Here is a 16,840-nt window from a genome sequence, read left to right as displayed (position 1 = left end):
AGACTGTTATGCAGATGTATACCTCGCATCCGTTCGCCAAAAGCTAGGTTTCTTGAATAGAAGCTGTTGATAAGCGAAAATTTACCGATCCCTACGGACACAGAACAATGTTTGAGCAAACGTCACTTGCAGATACTGAACAGAATATTCCACGATCCCCGTAATCCAACTCCCACGCTGTCATATAGTCTAGTGTTAATTCCGCACTTCATTACATTACTGACCTCTCAAATCAATAGAAGAAAAATTTATGCGAACCACAGTTTACAGTTTTCAACACGGCGCAATGGAGACGCCCAGCCACACTGCGCTCATCTCCGGGTGGTTACTTAGCTTCCCTACTGCTTGGGTTTGTCTTATCGTGACTTCTGTTGTTTCCACGGTTGAAAAAAGTACTAAAAAAGGAGTACTGCTTCTCGAAAAATGTCCAATTTTTTCATCAAGAGGCCTAAGGGGCCTGCCTTTTCTGGCTTTCTGTGCCATGACTTACCCGTAGCTGGATAGTCAGTCCTGTGTATGAGGGATAGGTCCGGATAGGATTTTGGTTCGGTCTGTTCGTGTGAAGACCGGCGCCGCTACCATTATGCCACCGGGCTGCCCCACCATCCATAAATTTATCAGGGCATATTTTAAGGATTATTAAGCTTTATACTGCAGTTTTATATTCGATGTACTTTTTTTCAAAACGACCTTTTACTTTTGGTAATGGTTCTTGTATAATATAATTTATCGCGATATTGATAGTGATCTATAAAATTACTTTCGCTGTGAATCTGGACTGTACGTGATCCTCGTGCAAACAAAGTAGATGGCCTTTCTACGCAGAAAAAATAGAACCAGAAGGGTAGCTAATACACTGTAAAAAGGTAAAAGACCACCACCACCACATAGATTAACCACACTTACATAAGCAATCCAGAAAGAAAATCGTTAGCAAACAACCCAAGGACGCAACACTAAATAAAACACACTACTCCAGAGAAACCTACAGGAGAAGACTATAACTGTTGACGATACATCACAGGCACAGAATTTTTGAGAGTTCAAATACGGTAGACTAAACCCCCATGACAAGTGATTTTAGTTTGATTACCTTTCGGCAAAAACCTTTCTAAAATTCGTGTTTTCAACGTTTTGACGGCCAGACACAATGCCCACAAAAGGAGAAGATACACAAGACACATAAGGCAAGAGAATTTTCTTCAATCTATGCGCACATTACACGATTACTACAAAAAACGGAAAAGACACAACAATAAATAACGTTCAACGAATCCGAATTATTTTTATTATCTTTTTACTATTTGTTCGCTTTTACGACTGATGGTTAGTCACCTAAAATGATCGCTTTACCGCTTCACAGCTATGCCACTTTTCGCTTTAATTTGCTCGTTTCCGCAGAACAAAATAATGGCTTAAAATTTCAATTCAAAAACCAATTAACCAAACCAAACCTTACAATAATCAATTCCGTTGGAAAAAGCGCAGCAACCCCCAGATGGTTTTAAAAACATTTTACATATATGACTACCGTACCAGGGATGGTGGTATATAAAAGTGCTTTTAAATCCGTCATTCAACATGACCTATGGGGATGGAAACATTAGCAATAAACATTTTCAACAAATGTAACAGTTAATCATATCTAGCTTCACTACAAAACAAACTTTTTAAAAGATTTTTTGCTTCTTTTTGCATCAGTGTTTCAGCACCGTGCTGCATTCTCAACCAAATTGCTTTACTTTTTACATTGGCTTGGTGTCGAGATTATACCGTGTTAATAGTGAAGTCTTCTCTGTCTCATTAGGTGCACAAAACACCAACATATACGCAATGCAAAAATCATCATCTTGTTTACGGATTACGCATTGTTAGCATTGTTTACGGATTACGGTTCTATAGTTCTGATGAACCATACGGTTTTGAGTCATAATTCATTGGCCTCCAGAGTACCCTACACGAATGGTCGCATACCGTGCTGATGTTGCTGCGGTTGTGGTGGAGGACGATTGTTTTTCTGTTTGCGAAATTCCGACGCTCGGTTCACCGTTGGTATGCCCAACTTTTGCGCTTTCGAAAGTGATCGCCATATCTATCAGTATGCATGCATTGAGAGAAACAATAAGAATTAGCTACAGGATCAATTCCCAAAAGTGCTAAAGCCAACTTACCTTAATCTCATAGTCATCACTGGTGGTCACAAGCATCTCGTTGTCACGTGGGTTAAAGGCCACACTGTTCACCACATCAGCGTGCTGGTACTTTGCCAAACATACGCCATAATAACGATCCCAAAGGTAGGCATGCATGTCTTCCGCACCGCTACAACGAAAAAAAAAATTCACAAAATAAAGAAATTAGTTACTTCTCAATCATCTACGATGCCTGACCGACTTCTTCGTTCGTACCTGGCCACATAATTATCACAGACGTCCAGAAAAATGAAGAAACACTCCGTATTCGGCGTATACGCCTTATGAGCACGCAGCATCTTGCCCACCTTCTTAAGTGACACCAAATCTATAACATGTATGTCGATCTCCTGTGCGATCGCCGGCGGATCGAGCGGGTTGCGAATGACACAATTTTTCGGCCACGGTCGGCTGTTCACGTACAGGTAGCGATGGTCCGGACTTAGCCCCATCCCGATGATGTGCCCGTGTAGATCGATCAGTTTGTCCACCTTATCGAAGCGGCCGGCAACTGCTTCATAGTTCGCCCAGTTCGGTTCATTCGGAGGATCCTCATTCTGTAAGATATACTGCAGGCGGATTTCTTCCGGTGACATCTCGGCCATAATTACCTGTAGTTCACGTTGCCGATCGCGTAACGCTATGCGCTCACGTAGTGACGGTCCCGGATCGAGACGTCGCGGAAAGTTCACGCGTGTGATGCGCTTGAAGCCTATCTGATGCGGCGTGTACGTCTTTGAACCGGTAGAAAATATCAGATACTTGGGGCAGAGATTTTCCAAATCTTCTTCTCCCTCAGACAGCTCTTCCTCGTCGGCATCGTCCTCGTCATCTTCCAGACAGTCGTCCGATGATTCGTAGTACGATTCCTCGTACTCCTGGCGAAATTCTTCCAGATACTGAATCGGACTGGCATAGTCTGCCTGGTCACCAACAAGCAACTGGTACGGCACATCCTCTGTAGTCCTTTGCTCCTGACCTGCCATAAAAAATCCATAAAAACTTTAGATCATTCCGCACCTACCCCTGGCTAGACGATACTATGACAAACACTCGCCATCATCCGGTTCTTCCTCATCATCATCCTCATCGTCGGAATCCATATCCTGATTCATCTGGTAATGAGAAAGTGGATTCCCCGCACGACGAGCACCACCACTTGTGCCGGGTTCCTCGTCGGATGATTTCTGCTCGGTACCGCCGGTACGCAAAAGATTTCCAATATCTATTTTCCATTCAGGTGGATCGCTCAGCCAGGGACAGTTTGCGATCATAATCGCACGTATTGAGCTGGCATTGCGGTTGTAGAATTTGTACATCTGATTTCGCACAGGCGTGTGCTCGGAATCAACCTCCTGATTCGCTTTATTCAGCCATAATATCGACGAGCTGACCAAGTGCGCCAACCAGCTAAGATCTCCGGACAGTAAATGTTGATCGCTAAACCACGTACCAAATATGTCGTAGGGTCGATTCGTCACCCGACACTTCAGCTTAAAGCCGTCTGGATTAAAAAAAAGTACGTTTTAGCTGTGAATAATTGCACTCATCGAGATATGTCGCACGGGCGAAACTATTCATAACCGTAATCATTCACGCATCAGCATGTGGACCATATCCACATGCACACGTAACACACGTTCTCTCATTTTCGATTATCAAAAACTTACTTTGTACAGTGAACACCGCAATCTCGCCGGAAGTGCTGTGTGGCGATCCAAAATGAACTCCAGACACTAGCAACAACGTGTCGGTTTGATTGAACTGAGAAAATTGAGTATATTTCCAGCTAAGCTTACGCATGTCGTAAGAATCCCGTATCGTCGACGGATAGGCCGAATTCCACACCTGCAGGAGAACGTAAAAACCATCAACATCAATCATTGTATGGAAAAGGATTTTACTTTTTCCTTTATACTTACAATCACAAACCCATCCTTAGAACATGTGGCAAACATTTTCCCGTTGTGTGAGAAGCTAACGTGTAGCACTTGGTGTGAATGGAAGGTCAGTACATCTGTCATAACCATCGGAACATTATTCGTCAAACGTCGGTACTCGGCACGCCAAGATTCCGCACCTGAAATGATGCATTATAAAGAATGAATATCGATAAATGATTCACTGCCCGTACCGATGCACACCTCGTTGCGCAGTTTAAAAACAAGATTGCTCAGTGCATTATGTCACCAGCGGCTGCAACTGAATCGAATATAGATTCCGTGCGGTTACTTTTACTCTTTTGGCAACTTTTTTAACGTTTTTTAACACCGTACCCTGTGTGTGTGTTATCGAAGAACCTACCTCTTTTTAACGGAATGGATGCATCTACATTAAATTCTTTGCGGAAGTACTTCCGCCATATGTAATCATCCTTGGACAGTTTGTACCACCGCTTGCAACATTGACCAGCGTTCAAAACATCACGAGCCTGAAGCTGCAGGAAAATTTTTATGAACACCGGTTCGGGCATAAACACCCATGGACTGTTGTCTATGTACGTTCCGCCGTCCGCATCCTGATCGCTGTACGATGAGCTAAACGAGCTATTCGATTGCATACTGTCGCGGACGCGATCGTGTTCCATCTGGCCATCGCTGCTGTCGACCATCGGTACATCGTCAGTGGTTTCCTCCATGTCTATCGTTTCCGAACGTTACTACGCCCCCGCCAAAGCGATTTTCACACACGCTTGAGGAAGTTGCGCCGCGCACTTTCACTATCGATGCGTATCTGTTGCTACTGGTTTTCCTTCCTGTATCTGCTCTGCTCTATCTACGCAAAATACGGCGTCCGGAATGTAAACATTCTACCATGCAAACGAATGTGGCGCTTGCCAGATTGTACAGCTCTGGGAAATGATTGTACAGCTGTCGGTTCGATGCACAGATACAATTTTTCACCAGTTTAGTCAGATATACTGGCCTTCTATTGAAAACTTGTATCACACACGCGAAAAAAAAACCCAAATAATCGTTGGGCATATAAAAATAATCTTTGACAGCAGCTAGATCACCCAAGCAACAATTCGGTTGAAGTCATTTTTTCCTTGGACATCGACTAAGCGCTGTATGCGCATCATCGATTAAAAATGTTCACGTTCATCGTTTTACATTTCGATTTCAATTCTTGAATACACCAACAAAGAATTCGAGAAAGTTAGTGTTTGAATGTTTATTTTCATAAATCAATATAAATGATCAAAATTTAACAAACGTTTGAACACGTTGAATGGCTGTCGAAGATGGCGATTTTCATCGATGGAATGGTGTACATTCCATTGGTTAAATTTTTTATCATTTTTGTTTTTTTTTATTTTAATTATTTAGATTATTTATCTATAGAACTACATATGAAGTTAGTGGACAAAATCATAGAAAAAACGCATACTAAAATGATGTTCGGAGTGCAGCTCATTTTAAACACAGATTCACGAAACTAATGTTTCACTTCATGCCAGTCATTACAGCAACACACTTGAAAGCATAAATTTACTAGGTAAAATTTTACACCGACTATGCCATCATAGCATCTTGAAGTAAATGAAGAAATTAACACCGCGGAGCAGATCTCCAAGATCTAAAGTGCTAACTTTTCCCTTTCAGAACCCTCTCTGATAGTTAACATAGTCTTGTAGCATCAGGGGATATATATTGTACTGTACTAATGTGGTACTGTACTCTAGCAAACTCCAAGATTCCAATCACAACCCATCGATTCACTATCCCAAACCCCAGTAATAATTCGATGAGTTTATGTACAAGTGTTGCACTTCCATGCGTGATTACTTCGAGTACTATTCCTTCCGTACCTAGTTATTCTTAGGCTGACGGATAACCTTTAGTTTTATCATTAGTAGTAGGCACTTATGGTCTACACAGCCTTCAACTGAGAAATATGCTATCGATTGTAGAACCTTTGAATTCTACCTTATTAACCACAATTATTTTTCGTTTCTTCGTTAATTAACGTTGTTCTCAACCGCTTTTCATTCTGTTTGACTTCGATGAAGACCACGATAATACATTTCACCTTATTAATATGTCCAGTTTATTAACGATAGATTTATGTACAAATTTGGTTCGAAATGATAAATTATTACAGGCCGGCAATGTCGGCATTAAAATATTGCTGAAGCGATTTGTGAGCGCGTTCATCGTCGCAGATTGGTGTATTAATGCATGAAAGTAGCTCTCATAAACATCCTGCAAATTGCCTTTTGTTTGAGAAACTATTTTTCACTTGGTGCCGATGAAGGTTGGCTCGATCTGCTGTTTGCCGCTGGTCCTCAGGAAGATCCGGCGATATCATCCGAATGATTTGCATCTCCGCCGTCGTCGCCATTCCCGCCATCGTCTCGCTCCTCAGGCATCAATGGTACTTTCTGGTTCTTTTTCTTCAGCTCAACATGACCAAAGCAATGTTCACACTCATCCTCACTTTCGGATGAGCTTTCGCCGAAAGCGCGTGGTTTAACATAGATGCAACAGCATTTCGACTTTTTCTTATTCATATGTTCATTATCTACGGTCCCATTCGTCCATTGTACTTTCTTGCCATTGCGAGGTTTTTGCAACCGTAACCGTAATACTGGTGGTTCCTGAAATGCATTTTACAAACATACACATTTAGCTTCTTTCAATGGTTATATTGTATCAATAAAATTGAGAAAAACAACAGCTGTTTATTGTATAATTTTCGCCTTCCGCAAACGATCCATTTCGGAGTCCCCATAACCAAGCAGATTACGTAGCACCTCCTCCGTATGTTGGCCCAGCTGTGGTGGAATGGATGTAATTTCATTCTTGGCTTCCCCATACACTACTGGTGGACCGACAAGTTTCACATCACCCGCTAACGGATGGGGAAGCGTCTTAACTATTCCAATAGCCTGCACATGGCGATCCTCGAACACTTCCTTCATACTGTTAATCGGACCGACAGGAAACGAAGCGCTTTCAAAAACGTTCATCCATTCCGAGGAAGATTTGCGTTGCAGAATGTCCGAAAGGATGGCGATCAGCTCTTTCCGATGTGTGACACGCGCTCGATTGTTCGCAAATCGTTCATCCTGAATTAACTCTTCCATTCCCAGCAAACGACAAAGCGAGACAAACTGCGCATCGCTTCCGCAACCGAGCGTAATATAGCCGGTACTCGTTTTAAATGCTTCATACGGAACAATACTCTCATGAGCCGTTCCCCAGCGTTTCGCTTCCTTACCAGCATTCAGATAATTGCTTGCCATATTAATCAAGCAAGCAACTTGGGTGGAAAAAAGATTCACGTCGATTTTTTGTCCCCGTCCGGTTCGATGTCGCTGTAATAGCGCCGCTAGTATTGCTCCATGGGCATACAACCCAGTTGCGATGTCAGTAATAGCTATTCCGACCTTGGCCGGCGGTCCATTCTCACTTCCGGTAATGTGAAGCAGCCCGCCCATCGATGCTGCGATGACATCGTATCCGGGTTTGGTTTTGTACGGCCCCTCCGATCCGAAGCCCGTAATGGAACAGTACACCAGTGAGGGAGCAATTTTATTCAGCTTATCATAACCCAGCCCCAATGCTTCCAACTTCCCAGGCACATAGTTCTCCACCAGAACGTCGCACTTCTTTGACAGCTCGTAGATCACATCGCGGCCTGTTTTCAAATTCACGCAAACACTCTTTTTGTTGCGATTCGCAGCCATGAAGTACACAGAATCCGTCGAATTGCGCATGAACGGTGGACCCCATTTGCGGGATTCATCACCTTCGAATGGACGCTCGATCTTGTACACCTCGGCGCCGAGATCACCCAGCACCATGGTACAGTACGGGCCGGCAACGATGCGCGTCAGATCAAGGATTCGGATTCCTTCCAGCGGAAACTGTTTGCCACTTTCAGTAGTGGTTGCTGAGCTATAATTCCTATGGTGAATGCCATAGTTCACCATAGTGGGACGCAGGTACTTAAGCAACATACTCTCGATAGGATTGACCAAAGCAATTCAACTGTCGCACAAAAGATAACGTTCCCGCCGACGGGGACAGGTGGGGCGCAAAACCTTGCTACGCAGCAACGCTAGACGATTTATGAATATTTACCCACACAGCCCGATAAAGCCCCTCTGCTAGTGTGCATAACCATCCTGTGTGATACTACTTGCCTGGTGGTTATTGCTGCTCGTGCCGGGAATCGACTCATCCTGCAGAATTGTTTCTGTGATGGCGCGGCCAGCAACGGTCGGAGTTTCTGCGCTCATTGATGTTTCCGGTGGCGACCACAAAGGGCTTCAATCGTCGGGGCCTAGGGCACCGTTTTGGTTACAATTTCTCTAAACTTTTCCAAACCCAGCTTTTATTTCTTTTTTCACCCGTTGACGTTTCTATCGGTATGTTGTGTTGTAAATAGAAATGTTTGGTAGTGTTGGTGTGCACAGCAGACCCAAGTAGCAAATTAAGGGGAAACAAAACGCGTGTATAGTTGTCAAAGTGGAAGAAAAATTTCTGATTTGATTTTGATTCTCATACAACCTAGTTTTTTATTATAAATGGCTTTAAACATTATTTTAATTACAACCAAGAAGGATTGTCCCGTCTCACAAGCTTTTCTTTAGTTCGCAGAACTCTTCTCCAACAGAGCAACTCTTCGGTGAAGTTGGTAATTGGGAATTCACTGTACCCAAATGACGTACGAATAAACACACTTCTAAAATATTTTAACAACAACAAAAGTTCACATATTCCCGTTTCGGTTAATTCTTTCCTGTTCGCACCGTAGAATAATCTCCATGTGAGAGATTCGGAACGCAGTGCAATACCGTGCAACAAACGAACGTGCCCAACACATCCCCAAACAGGGAACTACGAAACGTGCATCTTGCTTGGAGCTTGTGCAGTGGTTCAGCTGGTGTTGGTGAAGAAGGTGGGAAAAAAAGAAAGTGACCGTGTGAGGTTTGGTTGCTCCGAGCTCCGATCGAAGTGCGACCTGCGTTGCGTGGCCATCCAGTAGGGCACTTGCTTCGAGGCGAACCGTGCTGATAAAAAACCATCAAGACGCCGATCGTAACCGAGAAACTGCCCCGCAGACGAGGTCAAGCTTTGGGCTCAAAAATTGCTCTTCGGTCGAAAAGGCAGCAGCCCCCTCGTCGGAAGTTGGTCCATCCGCCATTTATGGACCTTCCGAGGAATTTGCACGATTGCTACTTTTTCTACTACTCGACATGTAAAAAGGGTACCAACTGCGAGTATCGCCACGAGCCGGCGGCACTCGGGCACGAGAAAACCTGCAAGCTGTGGGCGGAGGGCAAGTGTTACAATCGCACCTGCACCATGCGCCACATGAAGATCGAGAAGCCGCGCTCGGCCACGCCGTGCTTCTGGGAAGATCAGCCGGGCGGCTGCCGTAAGCCGCATTGCGTGTTTCAGCACAAGATGCCGAAGCCCGCGCAGCCTACGACTAGCAATGTGGGTGTTCCGGTGCAACCGGCCGCTGCTGCTGCCGCCGCAAACGCTGCCGCTGCTCATCTCATGCACTCGACTTCGGCCGCCGTCGTACTGGACTACAACTATGCAACCTTGCTGCCGAGAATCATTTAAAACACCTGCTTGTATTGGTATCGGGGAACGGCATGGCGAGGAAGCTCTAATGGCGACCAAACATATGCGGGAAGCTGTATCGCATCTGTATTGCGTCTCTCTAACGCTGAAGGTGTGCGTGCGCGCCGATTTGCCCAGATCCTGATAGACAACAAGTGACACAGGATTAACGTTTTCTCCACACACCACACTATCCCTTTCTCTTCTGCGACGCTTTACTTGGCGTATTTATTATACAAAATATCCTTAAATGGGTTGGGAAACAATCAGCTATTAGTTTGTATTTATTATATTTATTATTTTTTTCTTGCTTACCATACGATTGTTAATATCTCGATCAGCATCAAATTTACAGTTGAATAATGCACCACCTAGTGTGGTATGCGGTTTCGAATTTGCAACAAAAAGGAAAAAAAATAGCGGAATCTGTAGTAGTTATGTACTGAAAAGGAGTGCGATTTAAATAGATGGAATATTTAAGAGCATTTGGAGGAAAAGGGAAGTAGGGAACTTTATTTTCCGTTCAATGAGCTTGCAATTCAGGCAAAAGAGAATTATTATTTTGGAACTTTTTTGGGAACTTACAATTTAACAAAAATATTACGTTAATGAATTTGATTTGATGTTTTGCGTACAGTTTAACTGTTAGGCTGCAGAAGAAACGATATACAGCGATCATCAACCAATTACTCACACACTAAAGTCGCGACCAAACCAATTCGCTCCTTCTACCCAGCTTAGAATCAGGTTATTACATTGTTGTTTTATTTGCGCTATTGTTAAAGCTTCATTTGTAAACTTTCATAATATGTAAATCAAAACAAAATCACAGAAAATAGATCCATGGTCTTTGCAATAGATAGTGTACAATTGCTGGTTTTCCGATACAGGCAAGTTTCGTTGGTTTTTCGTGAAGGTTTGTGATTGAAAGTTCCTTATGCGAAACAAAAACAACATTAATGCTGCAAAAAGAAGAAAAAAACAATAAAAATAGAATCAATGCAAGTTAGTATATCAATTAAAAGCAAAACAAAAAACACACAGATGAAAGCACTAGAACATTGCAATGAATATTGAAGTTTAGAAGTACATCAGAAAGTTAAAACTATAACCGAGATTCACTAGCATTGACCGTAACTTTCAAACAGCGAAAAGGAAATATAAGTAAGGTAAATGGAACTCTTTCTTCGGAATAAATGAAGCGAAATTGAAGATAATTGTAACCAGTTCTATAAATGCAGACGGGCAGACTTGTCGAAAAAGTAAAAAAAAAAAAACAAACAAGCTAAACAAAAGTCGTTGTGAATGCAAATAGGAACAAATTGAAAGACGTGTAAACCAAATGGAAATACTCGAAACAATGATCACGGCACATTAGGACCGACAGATGCAAAAAAGACAGCCTAGCACAGCTGTTCGTCCCCCTAACCCGTATATTCTACATAAACGGGATCCTTGCAGACTAGCGATTTTTCCTTACGTTCAGTTAATGGCAAGTACCGGTTGCAAAAAGAAAATAATTCGATTGATAATAGCTTTTTTAGAATTGACTTGGGTGGCATTCTATATCCTTCGTTGAAAGCAGTACCACAAGAAAAGAGATAAGCGAATATGGTCTATCTGTAACCCAAGACATAAGTAAAGGAAATAAATTTCACACACAATATTATCTAGCAAAGGTTTCTTTCGGATTTGCATTCTCAATCGAATGTCTACCTTGAATACGAGTTACATGATATTGGGCGCAAAATAAAGTGGACTATAATCGCAAAATTTAAACGTAATAAACAAGTAATCAATGGATTTAATACAGCGTTTCATTTTGTTGTCGTTTGCAGTACGCCAAAACCAGTTTACGTGATTCGTGGAACTTGCATTACTTTATCTCTTGAAACACCGCTTTGTTTAAATCCATTTCACACTTTTCCATATTTCGATTAGATCCAAAGTAGACATATCTAAAGATAGTTTCGATACAAACCACGATTCGCGAATAAATATTCGAGTGCCTCTCTGAACAACCGTTTTTGGAACGAAGAAATACAATCCGAGAAATATTTCACTCAAGAATTTAACGAATCATTCAGTTACACCACCAAGCTGTCAGTTTACAGTCAGTTATGACAGCTATGCGTAACAGCATTCATATAAACAAGGTAGGCGTATTGTTTTTTTTTATTCCTTTGCAGTCAAAACGTATTTGACAGCTTGAGCTGTATATTCTATTGACCTTGGTATTTATTTTCCTTCATCATATCGCGAAATTGTTCGTCGTCGCGAGAAACCAGGACTTCTCTGAAAACGCAGAAGGGTCACGCGTAGTGAAACAACAAACAATGGCAAACGCACTAGTGCGTATTAATTGCATGCCAAAGCAGCAATTAGGTAAGTACGCACTGCAGTTCACCACGTATGCAAATTATCGGTGTTGTTTTGCGTCGCTGCAAGACAGGTGTAAATTATGTAATTTCGCGTAATATACTAACTTTCCGAAATCTTTTTTGCACAGTTGCTCTCGTTCCGGCAGCTCTGCGCAACACTGCGGTCGTTGCTGGGTGTAATAACAAGCAGCAAGTGCGCCTCCAGTCAGCCCAAGCATCCGCACCACCACCACAAACGAAAACCAAGTTCGGCGCGTTGGCCGACCAGGACCGTATCTTTACCAATCTGTATGGTCGTCATGATTGGCGTTTGAAAGGCGCTCTCAAGCGCGGCGATTGGTACAAGACGAAGGAAATCCTGCTGAAGGGCACGGATTGGATTTTGAGTAAGTGCGGCAGTGTGGCATCAACCCCGATTTGCACTGTTTATTTGACCTGTGTCTATCTTCATCCTCTTTAGATGAAATCAAGGTATCGGGTTTGCGTGGTCGTGGAGGTGCCGGATTTCCTACTGGCATGAAATGGTCCTTCATGAACAAACCTTCTGATGGCCGTCCGAAGTATCTGGTCGTTAACGCCGACGAGGGTGAACCGGGAACGTGCAAGGATCGTGAGATCATGCGTCACGATCCTCACAAGCTGATCGAAGGCTGCCTTATCGCAGGACGTGCGATGGGAGCGCGGGCAGCTTACATTTACATTCGTGGAGAATTCTACAATGAAGCTTCCAACATGCAGTTGGCCATTGCCGAAGCTTACCAGGCGGGTTTAATTGGAAAGAACGCCTGTGGATCCGGTTACGATTTTGACGTTTTCATGCACCGAGGAGCCGGCGCGTACATTTGTGGCGAAGAAACGGCCCTCATTGAATCCCTGGAGGGTAAGCAAGGTAAGCCGCGTCTAAAGCCGCCATTCCCGGCCGATGTCGGTGTGTTCGGATGTCCCACGACGGTTTCGAACGTGGAAACTGTGGCTGTAGCACCAACAATCTGCCGCCGAGGTGGTGTATGGTTTGCCAGTTTCGGTCGTACTCGTAACTCCGGTACGAAACTGTTCAACATCTCCGGCCACGTCAATACGCCGTGTACGGTCGAGGAAGAGATGTCAATTCCGTTGAAGGAACTGATCGAGCGCCACGCCGGGGGCATTCGTGGTGGATGGGACAATTTGCTCGGTATCATCCCCGGCGGTTCTTCGACGCCCGTCATTCCGAAGTCAGTTTGTGAGGATGTGTTGATGGATTTCGATGGTCTGGTGCAGGCTCAAACCTCTCTGGGAACGGCTGCCATTATTGTGATGGATAAATCGACGGACATCATCAAAGCAATCTCGCGTTTGATTATGTTTTACAAGCACGAAAGCTGCGGTCAATGTACACCGTGCCGCGAGGGAATTTCGTGGATGAACAAAATTATGCATCGCTTTGTATCCGGTGATGCACGTCCGGCTGAAATCGATATGTTGTGGGAAATTTCTAAACAGATCGAAGGTCACACCATCTGTGCTTTGGGTGACGGTGCAGCTTGGCCAGTTCAAGGTAAGTAGCATGAAGAAAGTATCTTTCTGAAACATTTTGCATTTAGTGACATGTAACCGAATTCTTCTTTGAAGGCCTTATTCGACATTTCCGCCCGGAAATTGAATCCAGGATGAAGCAGTACGAGCAAAAGCAAGCCGCAGATAAGAACTAAAAACGATAAACTATCTCGCTCACGTCGCAATCCTACAAATGACGCTGCTGTAGTGATGGAATGAATATTTAAACACGGAAAATGGGATTTGCACATCGTACGGTTGTAAAACTTTCAAGTCAGTGTGATCCAGCTTGTTAAATGAAGTTTTTGTGTATGATATCAACAAAATGAATAAATGCCGTACTACTTAGACATAAACAAACGACACGTTTTAGTGATTTAGGTCAATGTCGCAATTAGATTTTAAGTAACAAACATTTGTAAAAAAAAATCTAGATAGCCATTGTACAGCATACGTGGCCTAACAGGTTGTTGAGCCCAGGAAAAGTGACCCTTCTTATTTTGCTTATTAACATGTTATAGATTATTCAGGTATTTTCAGATGAGATGATGATCAATTCAATTTTCTTGATCGCCCTTTCAAGGCTTGTATAAGCGTAATGTTTTTTTTTAATTCACGGAAGAATGGCTAGGCTGTATAACTTATAAGCTATCATTATCTAACATTTTTCAACTAAATAACTTATAGCTATGTGAATATGGGACATTTCCTTCCCACATCCTAAGGATACACTTTATCCCGGTTGAACTCGGTAATAAATGTGTATTGCATATAGTGTACATATACGCATGTCCTGTATATAGTATAAACAGGATGTATATGACATCAAAATAGTTAAAAAATGGGAGTTTTTACAACGCTATTACCAGGAAGGGCAGACTTATATATTATATACTTACTTCAATGCCTTCCTCTGAAGATAGGTGCTCCTTTTAAGTGAATCATTCCAGAATGCTTCGGCAGGATGTACTGAGTTCCAAAAGAACAATGGTATGAGCAGATTCCTTTGCAGCAGCCTCACTTTGGTGATATCGATCGCACCAGTTCGGTGAATCTTTAAAATTGCTGCTGTATCCCGCATTTTGCATCAGGGATTTTAAACCCTTGTAACGATCTTGTACAGAGAGTCTTTACAAATTTAACCCAAAGAAAATGTTCTGCTACGGTTATATGGCTATGTTTTACGCTTTTGGACGAAGAAATTACTTTCACATAAATGTTGAGTAACAAATAAGCATGTTGCTGTAGCATCTTTTAATCATTATCAAAAGAACAAGAGTTTTTCATTCTTCCTTTGTTTAAAACGGTAATTCTTCACTGTGTTGCTTCTGTCATTCGATTTACGCTAGATGTAGCAGCGACCTAATGCCCAAAGGCATTCACGAGATCTGCAGCAACGCTTATAAACACATCACAAACCCCGGATCAACGAAGCCAAGCTACGCTTGTGTATGTTTCCTTTTTATTCTGCGTACAAAAGCCAACGAGAGAGGAGTGTGCTGTTTGTGCGCTAGCTAGTTGTAGAGTTTCGAACCGAAAAGAAAAAGTTTTGTGTTAAAAATGCTTATTTGAAGCGTTTGAATTGGCCTTGGTGTGAGTAATAGTTTGGGCTAATATTGTGAAACTGGTTGAATTTTTTTGCACGTACGATTTTTGTGTTTGTAAATAGAATAAAGTGTGTGTGTGTGGCAAAGCAAAGAGGTGTTGTGAAATGTAGTGGTTATTTATAATGAATGATTTTACTACAGCATATGTAAAAAAACACCACAATTGTGAAATACGCTACTCGCTTGTGTACAAAAGGATATGGTATCCCTTAGCAAAGTGACGAAGGAGACGGTTGTGTCAGAAAGAAACAAGAAGCATAAATGCTTCCTTTACGCGAAAGGGGTGGTTTATGCCTTTTGTCGTAAGCAGTAGGTCATTGTTTCGCGCGACCTCTTTTTTTACTGCTGTTCAAGTTTGAAAAAAATAATAGAAACAAGGGAGAACAAGGAAGCAAAGGATTTTCCACGTCCTTTCGCAAGTGTGCACGCGTGTACGCGTAGATGTGTGCGTGTGTGTTGTAATGTTGAGCAATGTTTGATTCATAACATTCCAATTCAGTCTGTTTGTTTCTCTGGTCTGGTGACGCAAATGGTTTATTTCTCAGTAGAAAAAAAACACAATTAGATATGTTTAAAGTCAGTGCATAAATTGCAAACCTGGTGGCTTGTTGAATGTAACACGGCGTATAGGTAAAAGAAAACTAGAGTGAAAGCCACGAAGCGGTGGCTACTGAGTTGAAGTTCCGTTGGATGACCTGTTTCGTACCGTTACCATAGTGACAGGGTGCCATGCTTCCAGGGCCTACGCCGAGATTGTGAAAGACAACCGGATCTTCGTATATTTGAACCAATGTTATTCGCAAAGGGGTTTCCGCAATAGGATTGAGTGAAGTTGCTTTTTTTGCAAAACTTATAGTACTTTTGTGATCCGTAGAAAGTGTATAGCAATAGTTTATAAAATACGTACAAATATGTGCGATTCATGAAACATTTATCCACTATTGGTCAAGTGTGGTTAGTTGCGATAGAAAACCCCTATAAGAAGAGACAATCCTGTTCCCTGGTTGGTAGAATTGAAATACAGAGCAGATAAGATAAGAGCGACGTGTTGTTGCAGTTTTCCGCCGTCTGTTTAACTTCCCTTTGGCACTATCAGCCTGTCCTAAAGGTACAGCCGCTGTCGTCATTCCATTATCTAAAGGTGGTTGCGCCATCGTCACTGTACAGTCGCGAATAAACGAAGACATCCTCGACCTTTCCTCACACTGCTGCCGCTGTGTGGTGAAATTCAGGAATTCCGGGATCTGTTACCAATCGATACTTGTAGTATGTCACGTTTCTAAAGGTGTTTAATTATTAAGGGAATTGCAAGAATTGCTTAGATTCTGCTCTGCTTGATCGACAGCCGTTATTGTGTTGAGTGTTGAGAAATTGCGCTGAATTTTCCACCTACTTAATTCATTTTTTTCTGGTTTCTTCTACATCAGCCTCATCGCCAGTCAATATTCGGGAATCATTCATCGCAAGACAGTGATCGCCGGCTTCAACAAAAAACCCCCCACGTTAGAGTGTTTTGTTCGACGTTGAATTTGTCCAGGCAG

General features: G+C 42.6%; 5 protein-coding genes across 5 annotated transcripts; 2 read left to right on the top strand and 3 right to left on the bottom strand.

Moving 5' to 3' along the window:
• Nucleotides 1–1,954: 1,954 nt before the first annotated feature.
• On the bottom strand, nt 1,955–4,830 carry LOC128713841 (F-box/WD repeat-containing protein 5). The gene is made up of 7 exons (XM_053808712.1): nt 4,497–4,830; nt 4,115–4,272; nt 3,863–4,040; nt 3,250–3,696; nt 2,409–3,171; nt 2,172–2,322; nt 1,955–2,092 (listed from the first exon to the last, which is right to left on the bottom strand). Exons 1-7 carry the CDS (start codon nt 4,828–4,830, stop codon nt 1,955–1,957), a joined length of 2,169 nt encoding a protein of 722 aa, XP_053664687.1.
• A 1,650-nt stretch (nt 4,831–6,480) lies between these two features.
• On the bottom strand, nt 6,481–8,439 carry LOC128711856 (E3 ubiquitin-protein ligase PPP1R11-like). The gene is made up of 2 exons (XM_053806741.1): nt 8,344–8,439; nt 6,481–6,792 (listed from the first exon to the last, which is right to left on the bottom strand). Exons 1-2 carry the CDS (start codon nt 8,437–8,439, stop codon nt 6,481–6,483), a joined length of 408 nt encoding a protein of 135 aa, XP_053662716.1.
• Nucleotides 6,877–8,157, bottom strand: LOC128711854 (succinate--hydroxymethylglutarate CoA-transferase). The gene has a single exon (XM_053806740.1). It carries the CDS (start codon nt 8,155–8,157, stop codon nt 6,877–6,879), a length of 1,281 nt encoding a protein of 426 aa, XP_053662715.1.
• A 910-nt stretch (nt 8,440–9,349) lies between the features above and the next one.
• Nucleotides 9,350–9,775, top strand: LOC128714926 (zinc finger CCCH domain-containing protein 11A-like). Its single transcript, XM_053809808.1, has one exon. The coding sequence runs from the start codon at nt 9,350–9,352 to the stop codon at nt 9,773–9,775; it is 426 nt and encodes a 141-aa protein (XP_053665783.1).
• Nucleotides 9,776–12,111: 2,336 nt separating this feature from the next.
• On the top strand, nt 12,112–13,847 carry LOC128710800 (NADH dehydrogenase [ubiquinone] flavoprotein 1, mitochondrial). The gene is made up of 4 exons (XM_053805652.1): nt 12,112–12,160; nt 12,285–12,542; nt 12,617–13,693; nt 13,768–13,847. Exons 1-4 carry the CDS (start codon nt 12,112–12,114, stop codon nt 13,845–13,847), a joined length of 1,464 nt encoding a protein of 487 aa, XP_053661627.1.
• Nucleotides 13,848–16,840: the final 2,993 nt, after the last annotated feature.

Source organism: Anopheles marshallii, chromosome 3 (genome assembly GCF_943734725.1).
Source record: "Anopheles marshallii chromosome 3, idAnoMarsDA_429_01, whole genome shotgun sequence".
Taxonomy (NCBI): domain Eukaryota; kingdom Metazoa; phylum Arthropoda; class Insecta; order Diptera; family Culicidae; genus Anopheles; species Anopheles marshallii.
This window is presented reverse-complemented; position numbering and strand designations above follow the sequence as displayed.

Coding starts and splice junctions, on each gene's coding strand:
- LOC128713841 (XM_053808712.1), bottom strand. CDS start 4,830: ATGGAGGAAACCACTGACGATGTACCGATGGTCGACAGCAGCGATGGC. Junction 3,172..3,249: donor TGAGGAAGAACCGGATGATG/GCGAGTGTTTGT, acceptor TTTTTATGGCAG/GTCAGGAGCAAAGGACTACA. Junction 2,093..2,171: donor GTGATGACTATGAGATTAAG/GTAAGTTGGCTT, acceptor GCATACTGATAG/ATATGGCGATCACTTTCGAA.
- LOC128711854 (XM_053806740.1), bottom strand. CDS start 8,157: ATGTTGCTTAAGTACCTGCGTCCCACTATGGTGAACTATGGCATTCAC.
- LOC128711856 (XM_053806741.1), bottom strand. CDS start 8,439: ATGAGCGCAGAAACTCCGACCGTTGCTGGCCGCGCCATCACAGAAACA. Junction 6,793..8,343: donor CGAGCAGCAATAACCACCAG/GCAAGTAGTATC, acceptor AATGCATTTCAG/GAACCACCAGTATTACGGTT.
- LOC128714926 (XM_053809808.1), top strand. CDS start 9,350: ATGGACCTTCCGAGGAATTTGCACGATTGCTACTTTTTCTACTACTCG.
- LOC128710800 (XM_053805652.1), top strand. CDS start 12,112: ATGGCAAACGCACTAGTGCGTATTAATTGCATGCCAAAGCAGCAATTA. Junction 12,161..12,284: donor CATGCCAAAGCAGCAATTAG/GTAAGTACGCAC, acceptor TTTTTTGCACAG/TTGCTCTCGTTCCGGCAGCT. Junction 13,694..13,767: donor TGCAGCTTGGCCAGTTCAAG/GTAAGTAGCATG, acceptor TCTTCTTTGAAG/GCCTTATTCGACATTTCCGC.